General features: G+C 38.6%; 1 protein-coding gene across 1 annotated transcript in view; it reads right to left on the bottom strand.

Moving 5' to 3' along the window:
• LOC149460099 (organic solute transporter subunit alpha-like) overlaps nt 1-14,989 on the bottom strand; it is a 52,179-nt gene extending 37,190 nt beyond the window's left edge. The window contains exons 1-3 of the mRNA XM_089680121.1: nt 14,854-14,989; nt 6,426-6,520; nt 3,848-4,002 (exon numbers count right to left, since the gene is read on the bottom strand). Coding sequence (XP_089536247.1) covers nt 3,848-4,002; nt 6,426-6,520; nt 14,854-14,888 — 285 coding nt within the window. The 5' untranslated portion in view covers nt 14,889-14,989. The remainder of the gene's footprint in view (nt 1-3,847; nt 4,003-6,425; nt 6,521-14,853) is intronic.
• Nucleotides 14,990-16,045: the final 1,056 nt, after the last annotated feature.

The following is a 16,045-nucleotide window of genomic DNA, read 5'->3' as shown; positions in this document are numbered from 1 at the left end:
GATGGTGTTATATATGGAAAATAATGGGTTAACCCGATGCTGTTAGCCTCACTTCATTGGTATTAATTTTATTGGGTAGTATGCAAATTAAAACCCTCTCCCGCTTGTTGGGATGGAAGGGCATAAAAGACTTCTAAAGATAGCCATGTTTGAGCTTCCTGATGATACAATTTGTGAAATGCATTTATGCCCAGCCATTTGTTGTCACTTCCAGTCCTTCCGTGACGAATCTGAGTCGTGGAACACACGCCAACTCAGGTTGAGTGAGCGGCAGTGCAGAGCATCTGTTTCTGCCTTCTGGAGGTGCTGTTTGACACCGAAATATGTGAGTGCAATAATATATTTTTTATATTCTTCTCAATTTTAATAAACTTTTTACACTATAGAACATCTCCCTTTTTTGAGTGTTTGTACTGTTTCATCCTAAATGCAAAAGTCTACTGTGTGGAAGACTGTGAAGACTTTGGGTGAGTCGGTCATTCTGATACAGCTGATTATGATTCGCCTTTTGTTAATTTATATCTGGTGAGTTATTACTCCCAATGCATGCGGTGGAATTTGCACAAGTGGATTATTTGTTTATTTGGACACTGGGTGTGGAAGGCTAATTTTTCATGGAATTAATAAATGGAGTTTTATTTTATGGACACTTTATAATTTGATTCGACACTCTTTTATGGACACTTTATAACTTGATTTGACACTGTGGTGTTATTGAATGTTTTATTTAGAACAGTATTTCACTCACTTGTATAATAACATAGACAAGCCTTCAGTCACGCAGTAGGCATAAGAAGACAGCACTACATCAACTCCTGCATGGACTCCACTATATTCCAATCTCAGATCTTCTCTGGCTAACCTGGTCATATCACTGGGATATTCAGAGAATGATGTCAGTGTACAGAGTTATGTGAATAAAGTTTATTATGATCACTCTAAACTCATTAATTTTGGTTTTTAACACTGATGTGTTTATGCAAATCATGTAATATATGTTTGGATTGATTTAACTGAATTCATCTTTACACTTCCTTTTTATTATTCAGAAATGCATAACAATTTTATTTTATTATTGTGTGCCCTGCATTGCTGTTTACAGATGGTAATGGCCAGGGCCGGATCTAGCCTATCTGATCTAGGGGTTCAGTAAAAAAAGGTCAGGGGGCATAATGTCAATAGTGTGACAGAGATGTATGGAACCAGTATTCCCTGTTTACTAGGCATGCTTCTCTACCACAGAGTCACAACCCAAGTAATGTCTAACAGGTGGTGCAGGAGTGAACAGAGAACACTAGAATGTATAAGGATTATTAAACAGAACCTGTGCCCCCTTATATCAGGTGTCCTTACATCAGGAGTCATCCTCAAAGTTCCGCCTTACATTGGCCCCCTTTACATCAGATGTCCTCATCAGAGTGCCTTTTACAAAAAAAGGCCCACATCAGAGTGCATCCTTACATCAGTCCCTCCTCTCAAAGTGCCCCCTTAGATCAACTGTCCTCATCAGTGTGCCCCCTTACAGTGGATATAAAAAGTCTACACACCCCTGTTAAAATGTCAGGTTTCTGTGATGTAAAAAAATGAGACAACAATAAATAATTTCAGAACTTTTCCCACCTTTAATGTGACCTATAAACTGTATAACTCAATTTAAAAACAAACTATAATCTTTTAGTGGGGGAAGTAAACATAAAAAAACTAAAATAATGTGGTTGCATAAGTGTGCACACCCTCTTGTAACTGGGGATGTAGCTGTGTTCAGAATTAAGCAATCACATTCAAAATCATGTTAAATAGGAGTCAGTAGACACCGGACATCATTTAAAGTGCCTCTGATTAACCCCAAATAAAGTTCAGCTGTTCTAGTAGGTCTTGCCTGACATTTTCTTTGTCACATCCTACAGCAAAAGCCATGGTCCACAGAGAGCTTCCAAAGCATCAGAGAGATCTCATTTTTAAAAGGTATCAGTCAGGAAAAGTGTACAAAAGAATTTCCAAGGCATTAGATATACCATAGAACACAGTGAAGACAGCCATCATCAAGTGGAGAAAATATGGTGCAACAATGACATTACCAAGAACTGGATGTCCTTCGATAATTGATGAAAAGACGAGAAGAAAACTGATCTGGGAGGCTGCCAAGAGGCCTACAGCAACATTAAAGAAGCTGCAGGAATATTTGGCAAGTACTGGCTGTGTGATACATGTGACAACAATCTCCTGTATTCTTCATATGTCTGGGCTATGGGGAAGAGTGGCAAGATGGAAGCCTTTTTTAAGAAGAAAAACATCCAAGTCCGGCTAAATTTTGCAAAAACACATCTGAAGTCTCCCAAAAACATGTGGGAAAATGTGTTATGGTCTGATGAAACCAAGGTTGAACTTTTTGGCCATCATTCCAAAAGATATGTTTGGTGCAAAAACAACATTGCACATCACCAAAAGACCACCATACCCACGGTGAAGCATGGTGGTGGCAGCATCATGCTTTGGGGCTGGTTTTTTTTCAGCTGGAACTGGGGCCTTAGTCAAGGTAGAGGAAATTATGAACAGTTCCAAATATCAGTCAATATTGGCATAAAACCTTCAGGCTTCTGCTAGAAAGCTGAACATGAAGAGGAACTTCATCTTTCAGCATGACAACGACCCAAAGCATACATCCAAATCAACAAAGGAATGAATCCAATTGGAAATCTGTGGGGTGATCTGAAGAGGACTGTGCACAGGAGAAGCCCTCTCAATCTGACAGATTTGGAGTGTTTTTGCAAGGAAGAGTGGGCAAATATTGCCAAGTCAAGATGTGCCATGCTGATAGCCTCATACCCAAAAAGACTGAGTGCTGTAATAAAATCAAAAGTTGCTTCAAAAAATTATTAGTTTAAGGGTGTGCACACTAATGCAACCATAGTGTTTTAGTTTTTTATTTTTACTTTCCTCCTAAAAGATTTCAGTTTGTTGAAATGATTTATCTATGTCTCATTTTTTTTTACATCACAGAAACCTGACATTTTAACAGGGGTGTGTAGACTTTTTATATCCACTGTACATCAACTGTCCCCATCAGAGTGTCCCTTTACATCAACTGTCCCCATCAGAGTGCCCCTTTACATCAACTGTCCCCACCAAGTCTCATTGATCAGTTTGATGCACTCTGAGAGATCTTGGGGGGGAGGGTGGAAATAAAATCTTGGGGGGCAGAACCCCCTAGATCTGGGTCTTTTAATGGCAATGATCATAAAAGGCACTATTTCTTATGCTGATGTGCGTCAGTGAGGGCAAGCCGTTTTTGAGCAGCCGTTAGCATGTTTTTTAATAATTAGATATTAAAGTGTACCATTGCAAAGTGTCTGAAGATACAATAGACATAACATGCCTTTGGCTTGGATCATATTAATTCAATAGGCATGCATGCTCTATAAAGAATATGCATCAAATAAAATAAATAAGATGTTATTGAAGGTGAAAAGTGTACAGCAGTCATAGTGAATGTCATTTTAACCTGAAGAAGTTCAAAGCCTGAGATTTGATAAAAAACCATACTGATCAAAAAAATTCTAGTAAACTAAGCTCCAAAGAGCATCTGTCACACAACCGGACCTGTCAGTTATGGCAATGCAAAATATTCATTACAACATCCTACTCTTTTCTGTATTTGCTAAAAATGAGGTTTGGTGCTATAGACAACCCATAGACAGCTTAAAGCAAGACATATATAAAGCTGCTAAGATGCTGTCAACCAATTATTTTTTCAGCCAAAAAAATTGCTTTTTATGATTCCAGTGTTGTCTGTTAATATGTTATCAAAATATATTCACATAAAATTGGATATTGTAAACTCTCTTACTGTAGGGGCTGCACTGCTCCATAAAGATGTTCTTCTCTTTACCATGCACTTCACTTTTTTTCTAAGATACACGGCCTCTTCCAGATAGAGTATGACTGAGATTGTGGTGAGGATAGTAAGAATTCCCATAATGCACAGCTGTACTGTGTCCAGCACTGGAAAGAGACATCAATGATTACAATACTGGAAGATGGATAAAATGGCTTTGATGATGTTGCTGTAAAACAGATAACACAGGCAATGGAAGATTTGTTTAATGAAAGCACAAAGTCTCAATATTATCGAGTCTACTAAAGTATAACTAAAAGCAAACTTTTTATTAATTTTTTTTTAACTTTTGGATAGATTTGAGAGGGAATAAAACACTTGTCAGGTTTACCTGCTGTCTGTGCCCCCATTAGGGAGATTCACCCTCTCTATCTATCTTGTTTTCATTATCAATGAGAGCGAAAGTAAAAGAAAATCCAAGATTTCGGGTTGTCACCAAAACAGGAAGAGAGGGGATATCTTCCAATAGGGACACTAGTTCTGGTGGCAACCAGTGATTCTCTTACCTCTGAGGGATTTCCTCTCACTTCCTCTTTTCGCTATAGGACAGGAAGTGAAGGGAAATCTCCCCAACGAGACACAGATAGAAAAAAAACTTACAAGTGTTATAACCCTTCAAACTGAAAAAAAGTTTTGCCTTTAGTTCTACTTTAACCCGTTGGCGCAAGCTCCTCCCAGCCATTTCAGGGGTTTGTGACGCTGGGAGGCGGGGCGGGGTTTAGGGTCATGTGACCGCCATGATTGACTGTCACAGCAGTCACATGATCAGAAAGATCCCGATCGCAAGTAGCAGTTGGGACCTTTCCGTGAGACATCGGTAAAAGTGTCAGGAACATGCAGGGCGCGCAATCTCAGCATATGTTTGCTTACTTTTGGTACGCAAATATGTGGACGCTCAGGGGTTTATTTATGAAAACTGGAGAGTGCAAAATCTGGTGCAGCTCTACATAGAAACCAATCAGGTTTCAGGTTTTGTTGTCAAAGCTTAATTGTACAAGCTGAAGTTGGAAGCTGATTGGCTACCATGCACAGCTGCACCAAATTCTAAGTGCACCAGATTTAGTAAATCTTCCCCTCAGTGTCAAGGCCCAACCACCAAGAGGCCGCATATATGCGTACCGTCAGTGCCAAAAGATTACTTTCTCGACTTTTCTCTGACTTCCTTAAGACAAGGCTATTCTGAGAAGTGGCACCTCCAGGGGCTGCATGAAAAGGGTTTGTCTTGTAGCTCCTAGCTGTTTCTTAATGCACATTTTTTTACATGCAAAAAAAAAAGAGGGCATTTATTATTTTTTTTTCTTAGAAAGGTGAACTTATCCTTTAACAGTACCAGTTAACTCTTTTATTCACCATTCTTGTATTGTAGGTCAAGGTATTCTCTGGTCTGTAGGGAGGTCACTCTGTGATCTGTTCACCAATAAAACTCTGAGGATAGTGTTCACATACAGCAGTAAAGATTTGGCATTTGTATGTGTGTGTGTGTGTGGATAACAGTTACAGAGCTGGATAAATCACAAATCATGATACATTTATTTTCAATGCCAGAAGTTCAGCAATGGTAATTTTTTTTTTTGCACAAGGCTGACTGCGCAGAGAAAAATTCAAAATAATACAGTAGTATGTTCAGCCAACCAAGCAGATACTGTACTAAAAAATACCAGCATTGTCTTACCCTCTGCCTTTTCTTTCCCTGGGCTTTGAGATCTGCCACCACATGCCCAGACCATGCATGTGTAAACCAAGCATTGTTTACATTTTGTCTGTAGCCTGCTCTATAATGGTACAAAAGGGGCGAAAACAAGGAATGCTTTTGCTTCGTATATCTGGTTCAAAATCTTCACTTCTCACAAACATAACTTGTTTGCAATGCAAAAGTTGCAGTGCAATGATGAAATCACCAAAGATCACAAAGTGTTAGAATCAGGTGACTGCTGCACAAGGTACAATGTCGAGAACATACTGTATGTCTCCAGACAAGGACTGAGAACAAAGAAGTCTCTAGATAGGCATTTTGCTTTCTATTTTGGCTTTCTAAATATTCATGTCTTGGGGATGTAGGCAGCTAAATGTATGAAGCAGTTGTCTACAGAAAATTGATCAATAAAGATATATAAAGAATACCTCTTTCTTGTTATCACATTGCCCAATGCAGATGCAGACAAGGTAAATGCAAACAAAGCTCTTAGATTGTAAGCTCCAAGGAGCAGGACCCTCCTAACCCTCTTGTATTGAACTGCATTGTTGCTGTATTGTGTCCCGTTATACTGTAAAGCTCTGAGCAACCTTGGCGCTATAAAAATAATTTATAATAATAATAAAGCAAAGTTTTGGGTACGTACTGGCCTGGGTATCCTGTGATAGCTCACAAAGCGCAGAGAAAGAAAAGGATATACAGTATTTGTTAAACTGCTTGTAATCCCTGCTTATGGTAAAATAGCTACAGGGTTACCCTTTAAAGCAGTGATCAACTGTGAATAGTCTTTTAGTTAAACTGTTTTGAATTCTCTGCCTGAATTCATAATATACATACTGTACGGAAGCTGTGCTGCTTTTGGAGGTTTAGAGAAGCAGACTTTTGACATACTATAATTTTTCATCAGAAAGTAAACAAGTTCTTCAGGATTTCTAAAAAACAAACAGAAATCATATTAAAGCAATTAAGACATTGCATAAATACAAGACCGCTAATTAATATTATTTTCATTTAAAGGTAGCATTTTACATTTATACCAAAAAGGGAATATAACTGCTCCAAAGCATGTACAATGAAAGGATTAAAACATTTCAAGCCTGCAATCAAAAGTGTTTTTGGCTCATCATCTGTACATTACAATATCTTCTTTTAAAATAAATGATATAACGTTTGAATGCTTATCGATGCAGCATCCTGAGCTCTCCAATGCTTATCTTAATGCTGCTTACATAGGCAGCAAAACCTCTTCATCATTAAGGGCTCATTCAGATGGGCGATTAACAGCCAGGAACGTAAAGTGCTTAGGAAGCCCACAATGGCAATTCACATTTCTCTCCTGGTGGATGTACTAGAATAAAACAAATTAGTGGCGATAGTTCCGCTATTTCTATCCCAATTCATGTTTAAATGAGAAAGAAAGAAGTGGGATCTTGAATTAATATTAGTTTTAGGGGAGATTACTATGCAGACAAAAAAACTTTGGTATACCTTTTCCCAAAGCATGTGGTCCTCTGTGTGGTCTGTTAAGGTTCTCATTTATCAAGAACATGGTATGGCCAGTAGCAGTTAGTCACATTCAGCTTGATTTGTTCTTAAGAGCTTATTCCAATGGCCAATTAATCTCATTGTCCAAGCAGAGCCGCTAGCAGATGTGTGTTAATTCACCTCAGAGCTGCATGCAGGCAGCCCATAGAAGTGGATGCATATGCAGCAGATGCATGGACACAATCATATGCGGGCAGGAGCAATTGCACTGATGCACAGTGTCCGCATTTAGATCCGTGCACCCACTCCTGTCTGCATGTCAAACTTTGACATGCCTTTGTGTGCGTGCAGCCCGTGTGTGCATTCACTTCTATTGGGCTACCTGTATGCAGCATTGAGGTCAATTACCAAGTATCTGCCAGCGACATTGCTTGTAGGATGGAATTAATCATATTTTGGAATAAGCCCTTAAGAACAAATCAAGCTGAATGTGACTAACCGCTATTGGCCATACCATGACCTGGATAAATGAGAACCTACACAGACGACACAGAGGACCACGTACTTGGGGAAAATGTATACCAAATATTTTTTGTCTGCACAGTGATCTGCCCCAAAACTAATACACATTCAAGATCCCACTTCTTTCTTTGTCATTTAAAGATATATTTGGATAGAAATAGCAGAACTGTCACTACCGATTTGTTTTATTATAGTACACCCACCAGGAGAGAAATGTGGGTTGCCATTGGGGGCCTCCTAAGCATTCTAGTTTCCTGGCTGTGTCCACCTTCAGTAGTTCTCAGTAACAGTCAGGCATACAATAAAAGTTAGAATGAAGTCCAAATTCTTTATTTTTAAGTTTGTTCCAGGTAGGTAACTCAACAAGTGAGTCAGCGTGATTTCTGAGCAGCTAGCATTTTTAGAATGAGAGGTCAGTATTGGTGGCCTACATGTTCCTCTTGCAACAGGTTTTCCTTAAAGGAGCTGGGTCCAGAGCTATAATCTTAATCCTGGGTTCACCACCAACTTGGAAAAAGCATGTAGCTAGTAAACAAAAATCTCAGCTAGGTTAAACATTCTGCACTCCAGCCTTGCATGCTTGTTGGCAGGTGCAATCTACTTTCTCCATTGCAGGTGGTGCTCAACCGCAGAGGAATTGCAAAGGGAGAGGAAGTCAAGAGGAGCATGGTTCTTCTGTGGTTTCTTGGGTCACTTGAGAAGCTACCTGGTTGGATGCTGCCATCCCATGTGACTCTAGTGGCCATCTTGAGTTAGGCAGATTTTATTTACACTTTGCATGTACCTGTCTGTCAGGGACAGTAATTAGCAGCAGGAAGAGATTCCAGATGAGTAGAGAAAGTGCAGGGACATGTCATCCTACCTGGAAGTTTCCCTATTTGGATACGGACTGGCCAGGCCGCATTTCGCTCCTCGAGATGGGCGCTGTCAAGGCACCCACGACCTACTGTTATACTCTTCTCTGCAACATTCTGTGACTGCATCCGGTCAGGTTGTCTCCCTGCTGGGTAGTTAAGCTGATTTGAACTTTAAGTTCAATACAGTTCTGTTACTGAAACTGTATTTTGAGTGCTTACTGCTGCTTCACCATGCTGCACCATGCTTCACCATGCTGCACCTTCTCACATGCAGTGACTCACTAGGTGGTAAAGCCAGTATTCAACATGACAGGTCCACAGTTTTCTCCTTTAAAAATAGGTAGTCATGCAAGTAGTCATTTTTCTAACCTTAGGGGTTTTATGAAAATATGGTTCTGTAAAAATAAACCCTGACAACAAAATAGGAATGAATAAACATAGAAACATTATATTTTGCATAATAGCATTAGTCATCATGAACTGTAATTATGAAAGCTCTTTACCAGACGCTCAGTTTCCTAGTTTGAGTTTACAAAACATCATTGTTGCATCCTTTTAGATAAAATCATAAATGTTTTGTCATTTTTGCTCATTATAAGTACTAAATAATTTTTCACTGCTGCCTTATAAATAAATTCCATGTTCTGAAATGTTTTGAAATCTGCCTATGCTCAGTATGCCTGGGTCCCAATAAGAAATAAAGATCTGGGTACTTGTAGTTACATAATGGCCATGATGTTCAAATCTATAGGTCATTACAAGAATAATGAAGACAGGAAGGCAGTGAAACATGTTATTAGAGAAGTAACTGGAAATAGCTGACTGATAGTGGTATAGTAATATTGTAATAGCAGTTCCTGGAATTTAAAGTGTAACACCATCTCTAGATAAGTTTCTTTTTAGTTTTTTTTTTTTGCCTTTAATAAGTCAGCCCATCCAAAACTGATATTTTAGTTACGGGTGGGTTCTAGTAGACTGCTTCACCCTCTGACTTTTCAAATATTTTTTGGAATCCACCAACAATTTCTATCTTTCCCCATTTCTGGGTTCTTGGTGCTTTGGCCCATCTTGGAGATGTTCCCACTCCTCCATAGAATACACTCCATATATAAAAACAATCAGGAAGAAAGTTAGAGTTGTGGCCCTACACTGAGGTGTAGAGATTTCACCAGATTTTCTTAGGGATATAAGAACTCTTTTTGCCAGACCTCTTAAACTTTGGTGAGCTGAATTCAGAGGACTAAATCTTCAAGGAAGGCTGCATTGTGCATACAGTGGCCTCATTATGTCTATTGAGGGTTGCAACGACTTACCTTCAGAACTCAACAGAATTTAAAGTAAAAATATTCAGTCTCAGAGAAAGGGACCAAAAAACATTTTCTAAAGTGTTTAACTTTAACATTATGTAAGAAAGTGTAATTTGTCAACTGGAGAAGAGCTGGGGTTGCCTTCATATTTATCATTAAGCCACTGAGGGCCAAGAGAGGGAGCAAGAGGACTGCATTAGGAGATTTAAAGTGTACAGTATGTATTATTGTTATTATACAGGATTTATATAGCGCCAACAGTTTGCTCAGTGCATGTACACCTTCAGTTGTCCATTGGGCTGCCTATCTGACAGACTGATAGGCCACTCCAACAACCAAATGAAGGAGTGCACATTGCTTGCTGACAGTGCTGCTGGTTATTGTGAGTCCTGGGGTGTATTATAATAGCCTGTTGTGCAATCAAATATTATGTGCCTGCTTGTGTACCTATCCTATTACTACTGCTTTGCACTTCTACTCTCTACTGTGAGAGCCTCAGGGATGTATTTAAAAAAAAAATTGTATAAATGTTCATCAGTCAAAACTGCATGTAAATTTGTTCCATGTGAAATGGACAAAATCACATGTTCGCAGGCTATATTCTCTGTAGTTCAAATGCGTGAATGTGAAAACAAAGCATTAAGGTCACTAGATGCTGCTGAGGAGCTTTATTTCCTATGATAATCAAATCACCTAGTGGTTATAATGCAGTATTCTCCAACTACACTTGTGACATATTAGTCTCCTATAGCACAGCTGCACTTTACAACAGTCGTCTATATTAAATCTGCAGTCTCTAAAGTCACCTGTAGCATTATGTATACCTATAATTATTATAATGTACAGCCCCCTGTTGCATTCAGGGAACACATTTGAGGCCCCCTTTACCTATGTTGATTATTAATGATGTACATTAGGTAATTTGCTAGTGGAGTAGGAACTGGCAAAGAAGGCTCGTGCTGATGTACAGTAGTTTACAAGGTGGAACATGTAATGTTAAAATACTACTAAAATATTTGTGAGGCATTATCATTGAAGCAATGTTTTTTACGGGAATTGCAGAGCTCTTATACTATAGTAATAGGTAAAAGGATTGGAAGAGAATTATAGAGGCGGTAGACACCATACTTGTTTTTCCACTGATGAAGGTTTGAATGGGTTTTTTTTAAGTATCATGATTAAAGCTGGTAATTTTTATCAGCTTTAAAGTAAGCATCATCAATTTGTGCCATTCTCTCATTTCGTGCCAGGGTGACAATATTGTCACCAGGACTGGAAGGAAAAGGAAAGCTCACCAAAAGGACAAAGGAGAAAAAAAAACCACAGGAGCTCTAACCATTGCCTACTCTTTCAACATTAAGGTGTCATTTACAAATGCAGTACCCTCTGAAGAGCAATCTTTAGATGGCATTTGACCAGTGGTGATGAGGTGTTGTATTGCCTCCTCCCTACCTGTTTAAAACCCATACATTGCATTGTACATTGCATGCTGTTGTGGGGCAGTTGCAGGGTGCCCCCATTCAGTTGAACGGTCCACATTCAACAGGGGGTACTTTCCACTGAAACCAACAGCAGGGATATTTTTTACCACAGCACGGTACAAAGCATCGCAGTTGTAGCATGTGTACACCCCCAACCACTGTCTTTGCAGCCTAAGGGGGAGCATAAATTGGGCCTAAAAAAGATACACTTTGGTGTAGCTTTGCCTACATGAAAACACACATGACAATTTAGCATGCTTTATTACTGCATATAGTCACCCATTACTCAGTACAGTTATCTCTTAATTGTTTTGTTTCACAAAACTTTAATAAAAAGTAAGACTGAAGACAAGAAAGGAAGGTAAATGTCTAGATTGCATGAATCATGAATGATTTTGAAAACAATATTATTTAAATTTTTTTAACTTTTTGTATAAGCTTTAATTGAAGCACTTGATTGACAATGATCTTATAAACAAGAGATATAGTTACAGTTAGGGAGGAAGCTGTAACTACAGTCAGGCCAGAAAACAATAGCCTGAGGACTCAATAGCTACCTGATTAAATTACACTGACGTCTGTGACTGTGGAACCATGTCATTTCAATGTAATTATATGATGCTACTTATGTGACAGCATCATCACATTGATAAAAGCACACCTAGTCACTTTTGTTTGGGTGAGGCAACTGCTTTTATAATTCAGTATATACCTTTTTACATGCAATTCCTCAAAAATGGCAAAGGTAATTAGTAGACTGTACAAATATGCATTGTCCTAAGGCATTATTTCAAGATGGCAGCTCTGGTCATTTGATGTAAAGTTGTGTTCAAAATAATAGCAGTCAGACATCACTAACCTGATCAATCACTGTTTTTGGTAGAAATGATATTTCTACATGGCAAATAATTTACTAGCAGGTGTAGTAGAGTATTAGAAATCCAACAGACCCAACAGTCATGACATGCATGCTGCTGATTCTGTGTAATTGAATCACTAATTGAAAGGGGCATGTTCAAAATAATAGCATTGTGGAGTTCTATTAGTGAGGTCATTCATTCTTTGAAAAACATGTGGCAATTATTTCCCTTATTTAAGGAAGAAAGGCAGCAAATGTTGTACATGCTGGTTACAGTGCATTTCTCTCTGAAAGTCTGAGGAAAATGGGTGGTTCCAGACATTGTTCAGAAGAACAGCGTACCTTGATTAAAAAGTTGATTGGAGAGGGGAAAACATATAAAAAAAGTGCATAAAATGATACGCTGCTCAGCTAAAATGATAGCAAATGCTTTAAAATGGAAACCAAAACCTGAAAGACATGGAAGAAAGCGAAAAACTACCATTCGAATGGATAGAAGAATAGCCAAAATGGCAAAGACTCAGCCAACAATCAGCTCCAGGAAGATCAAAGAAGGTGTAAAGTTCCCTGTGAGTACTGTTACAATTAGAAGACGCCATGTGAAGCCAAGCTATCTGCAAGAAGCCCCCGCAAAGTCCCACTGCTGAAAAAAAGACATGTGCTGAAGAGGTTACAATTTGCCAAAGAGCACATTGACTGGCCTAAAGAGAAATGGCGCAACATTTTGTGGACTGATGAAAGTAAGATTGTTCTTTTTGGGTCTAGTGGCCAGAGACAGTTTGTCAGACGACCCTCAAACACTGAATTCAAGCCACAGCACACTGTGAAGACAGTGAAGCATGGTTGCGCAAGCATCATGATATGGGGATGTTTCTCATACTACGGTGTTGGGCCTATTTATCGCATACCAGGGATCATAGATCAGTATGAATACATCAGAATACTTGAAGAGGTCATGCTGCCTAATGCTGAAGAGGAAATGCCCTTGAAATGGATGTTCCAACAAGACAATGACCCCAAACACACCAGTAAACATGCAACATCTTGGTTTCAGACCAACAAGATTGACGTTATGGAGTGGCCAGCCCAATCCCCAGATCTTAATCTGATAGAAAACTTGTGGGGTGACATAAAAAATGCAGTTTCTGAGGCAAAACCAAGAAATAGAGAAGAACTGTGGAATGTAGTCCAATCATCCTGGGCTGGAATACCTGTTCACAGGTGCCAGAGGTTGGTTGACTCCATGCAACACAGATGTACAGCAGTTCTCAGAAACAGTGCTTATACAACTAAATATTAATTAAGTGATTCAAAGGAAAGCAAAATCTTAATTTTTCAGTTTATATAGTGAATGTTTGAGTTTGTAAAGAAGAATACAAACACTGCTATTTTTTTGAACAGTCTAATATTCACTTTTCTTCAATTTTTTTAGAGGAACAACACAAATTTGATACATTTTTCTTCATGTTTTGATTTGGAATAGAATGTGTAGTGTTCCCAATGCATTTGTGTGTATGGTAATAAAAGCTATTAGAAGGATTTTGAGCTTTATTCACTTTTTTCAACACACTGCTATTATTTTGAACACAACTGTATAACATGAATACGGCAGCAGTATATTTTTAGCAAGACGAGTTGAAGCAAGACAGTTGAAATTGCTAATTCAGTGGTCCTATCGCAGACGTGAATATCAGTTTTGCTCTTCTCACTTCATAAGTCTCTTCACAATCTCATAAAGAAGCCATAGATTGTATTGTTATGCAGGAGGAGGCCATATGAGCTAACTTATTGAGACAAAGGTAATACCTATACATATAATATGTGATCTTATAAAGTCCAGTTATTGGTTGGTAGATTTTTTATGGACAAGATCAATGAAAATTTCCTCCCTGCTTGAGACCCTAGTTCGGTGGTTTTCAGCTTTTGAGGTATAGGGGACCAAAGGGATGCACATAATGCCATTATATGAAATGTCATTGAGGATGATCAGAGCCTGCAGACATACTAGAGGAAATAATGGTCAGAGACTTTTCTACATGCTTTACAATGTTTGAGTTTGGTGAGACTGGAAACACACTGCAGAAGACAGTAGGGCTGGAAGCATGTTTCACGAGCTTAGTAGAGGTCACTGCTATTACCCCTTTACAAATCAATGTTGCCAACCCAATACAGATTGCTGAAGTCCGAGGGCCACACAATGAGTACCAAAGGGATACATGTGGCCCTCAGGCTGATGGATTGGCCCAAGGACCCTAGCCTTTCTGTTTCAGAAGCTCAGGAGCTGCAGTTTATATTTTGCAGTATCTCCTGCAGGGGAAGCATGCGTATAAGTACATGTAGGCTGCAGGTTGTAAGAGAAGATTGATTTAGGCAGGACTATTAGTTAGTACAGAAAGAACTTTGCACTAAAATGCCATATTAAAGTAAGAAACAAAAAGCTCCAGTCATCAAACAATATAAAAACATTACCCAAGGAATTATAAAAACTGCTTGTTGAGAAGTAATAAATAAATTAAAGCTGCCTCACTGTGCATTTATTTTTACTTTATGAGAATCAATATATAGATTAGTAAGCTGAATCTGAAAGCCAAATATTTTTTCATCTCTGCTTACTCTTCTTGAAATATTCTTGCAGTTTTTTTCCTATACCAAACTATGAAGCTAAGAATGCCTAATAGATTAGTTATTAGTTATAATCAAAGAACCTGTTAGTGAGCTTTGCTGAACACTCTAAAGGTAAGTTAGTATCTCTACCTTTTGTCCAGTTCAAATTCATCTTGAGATGCCATAATCAATATGTAGCTCTCAGCTCTCTTTCTCTGCTGTCCGCGGCTCTGACAATCTCCCCTCTGCTGCAGATGGACTTTGCCAAGTTTCTACAGTACCTCGATAGTGAACCCTTGACTTTGAGGTTAATGATCTCCATACTTAAACAATTTGAAAATGCTCTGGGTTTCCCATCTTTTTACTGTAAAACCCTACTTTAAATTATAGCTAATTATATCAGCCTGGATAGGCCCATTATAATTTAATGTTGAAAATAAGTATTTTTTTCTTTTTTAACTAAAGAAATAGACACTGCGTTTAATTAAATAAACTCATGCATAGGACATTGATAGGAAGTATACACAGTAACCCATTATAACTGATTATAAATATCAGCATCTGAAAGTGAGCAGTCAAGTGAACCCTGATTGGTTACCATTTACCTTACTACCCTTTACACTTTTATTAAATAAGAATCATAGAGATATACTCACTTGTCACTTTATTAGGTACACCTTGCTAGTACCAGATTGGACCCGTTTTTGCCTTCAAAACTGCCTTAATTTTTTGTGGCATAGATTCAACAAGGTGTTGGAAACATTCCTCAAAGATTGTGGTCCATATTGACATGATATCATGCCTTTCTATCATCTCGAACCAGTCTGCCCATTTCCTCTGACCTCTGACATCAACAAGACAGTTTCATCCACACAACTTCAGTAACTGTATATTTTCTCTTTTTTGAACCAGTCTCTGTAAACCCTAGAGATGGTTGTGTGTGAAAATCTCAGTTGATCAGCAGTTTTTGAAAAACTAAGACCAGCCCACCTTGCACCAACACTCATTCCACATTCAAAGTCACTTAACTCCTCATCCTTCCCCATTTTGATGCTCGGTTTGAAGTTTAGGAAGTCGTCTTCCCCACATCTAGATGCCTAAATTCACTTAGTTGCTGCCATGTGATTGGTTGATTAACAATTTGTGTTACCAAGCAATGAACAGATGTACCTGATAAAGTGGCCGGTGAGTGTATATCTATAGTGCACTCATGTGAAGCACATTAGACTAAGTACATGTAAAAAATATGTTTTTACTGTTCTTTCTGAAAAATCCTGAAAGAAAACCTGAACCCTGCATGGATACCTAATTTCATCTTCTGATGGCCAAACAGTTTCTTGCA

The sequence above is a fragment of the Staurois parvus genome, unplaced genomic scaffold (assembly GCF_062004578.1).
Source record: "Staurois parvus isolate SC_StPar_1 unplaced genomic scaffold, SC_StPar_1.0 ptg000235l, whole genome shotgun sequence".
Taxonomy (NCBI): domain Eukaryota; kingdom Metazoa; phylum Chordata; class Amphibia; order Anura; family Ranidae; genus Staurois; species Staurois parvus.
This window is presented reverse-complemented; position numbering and strand designations above follow the sequence as displayed.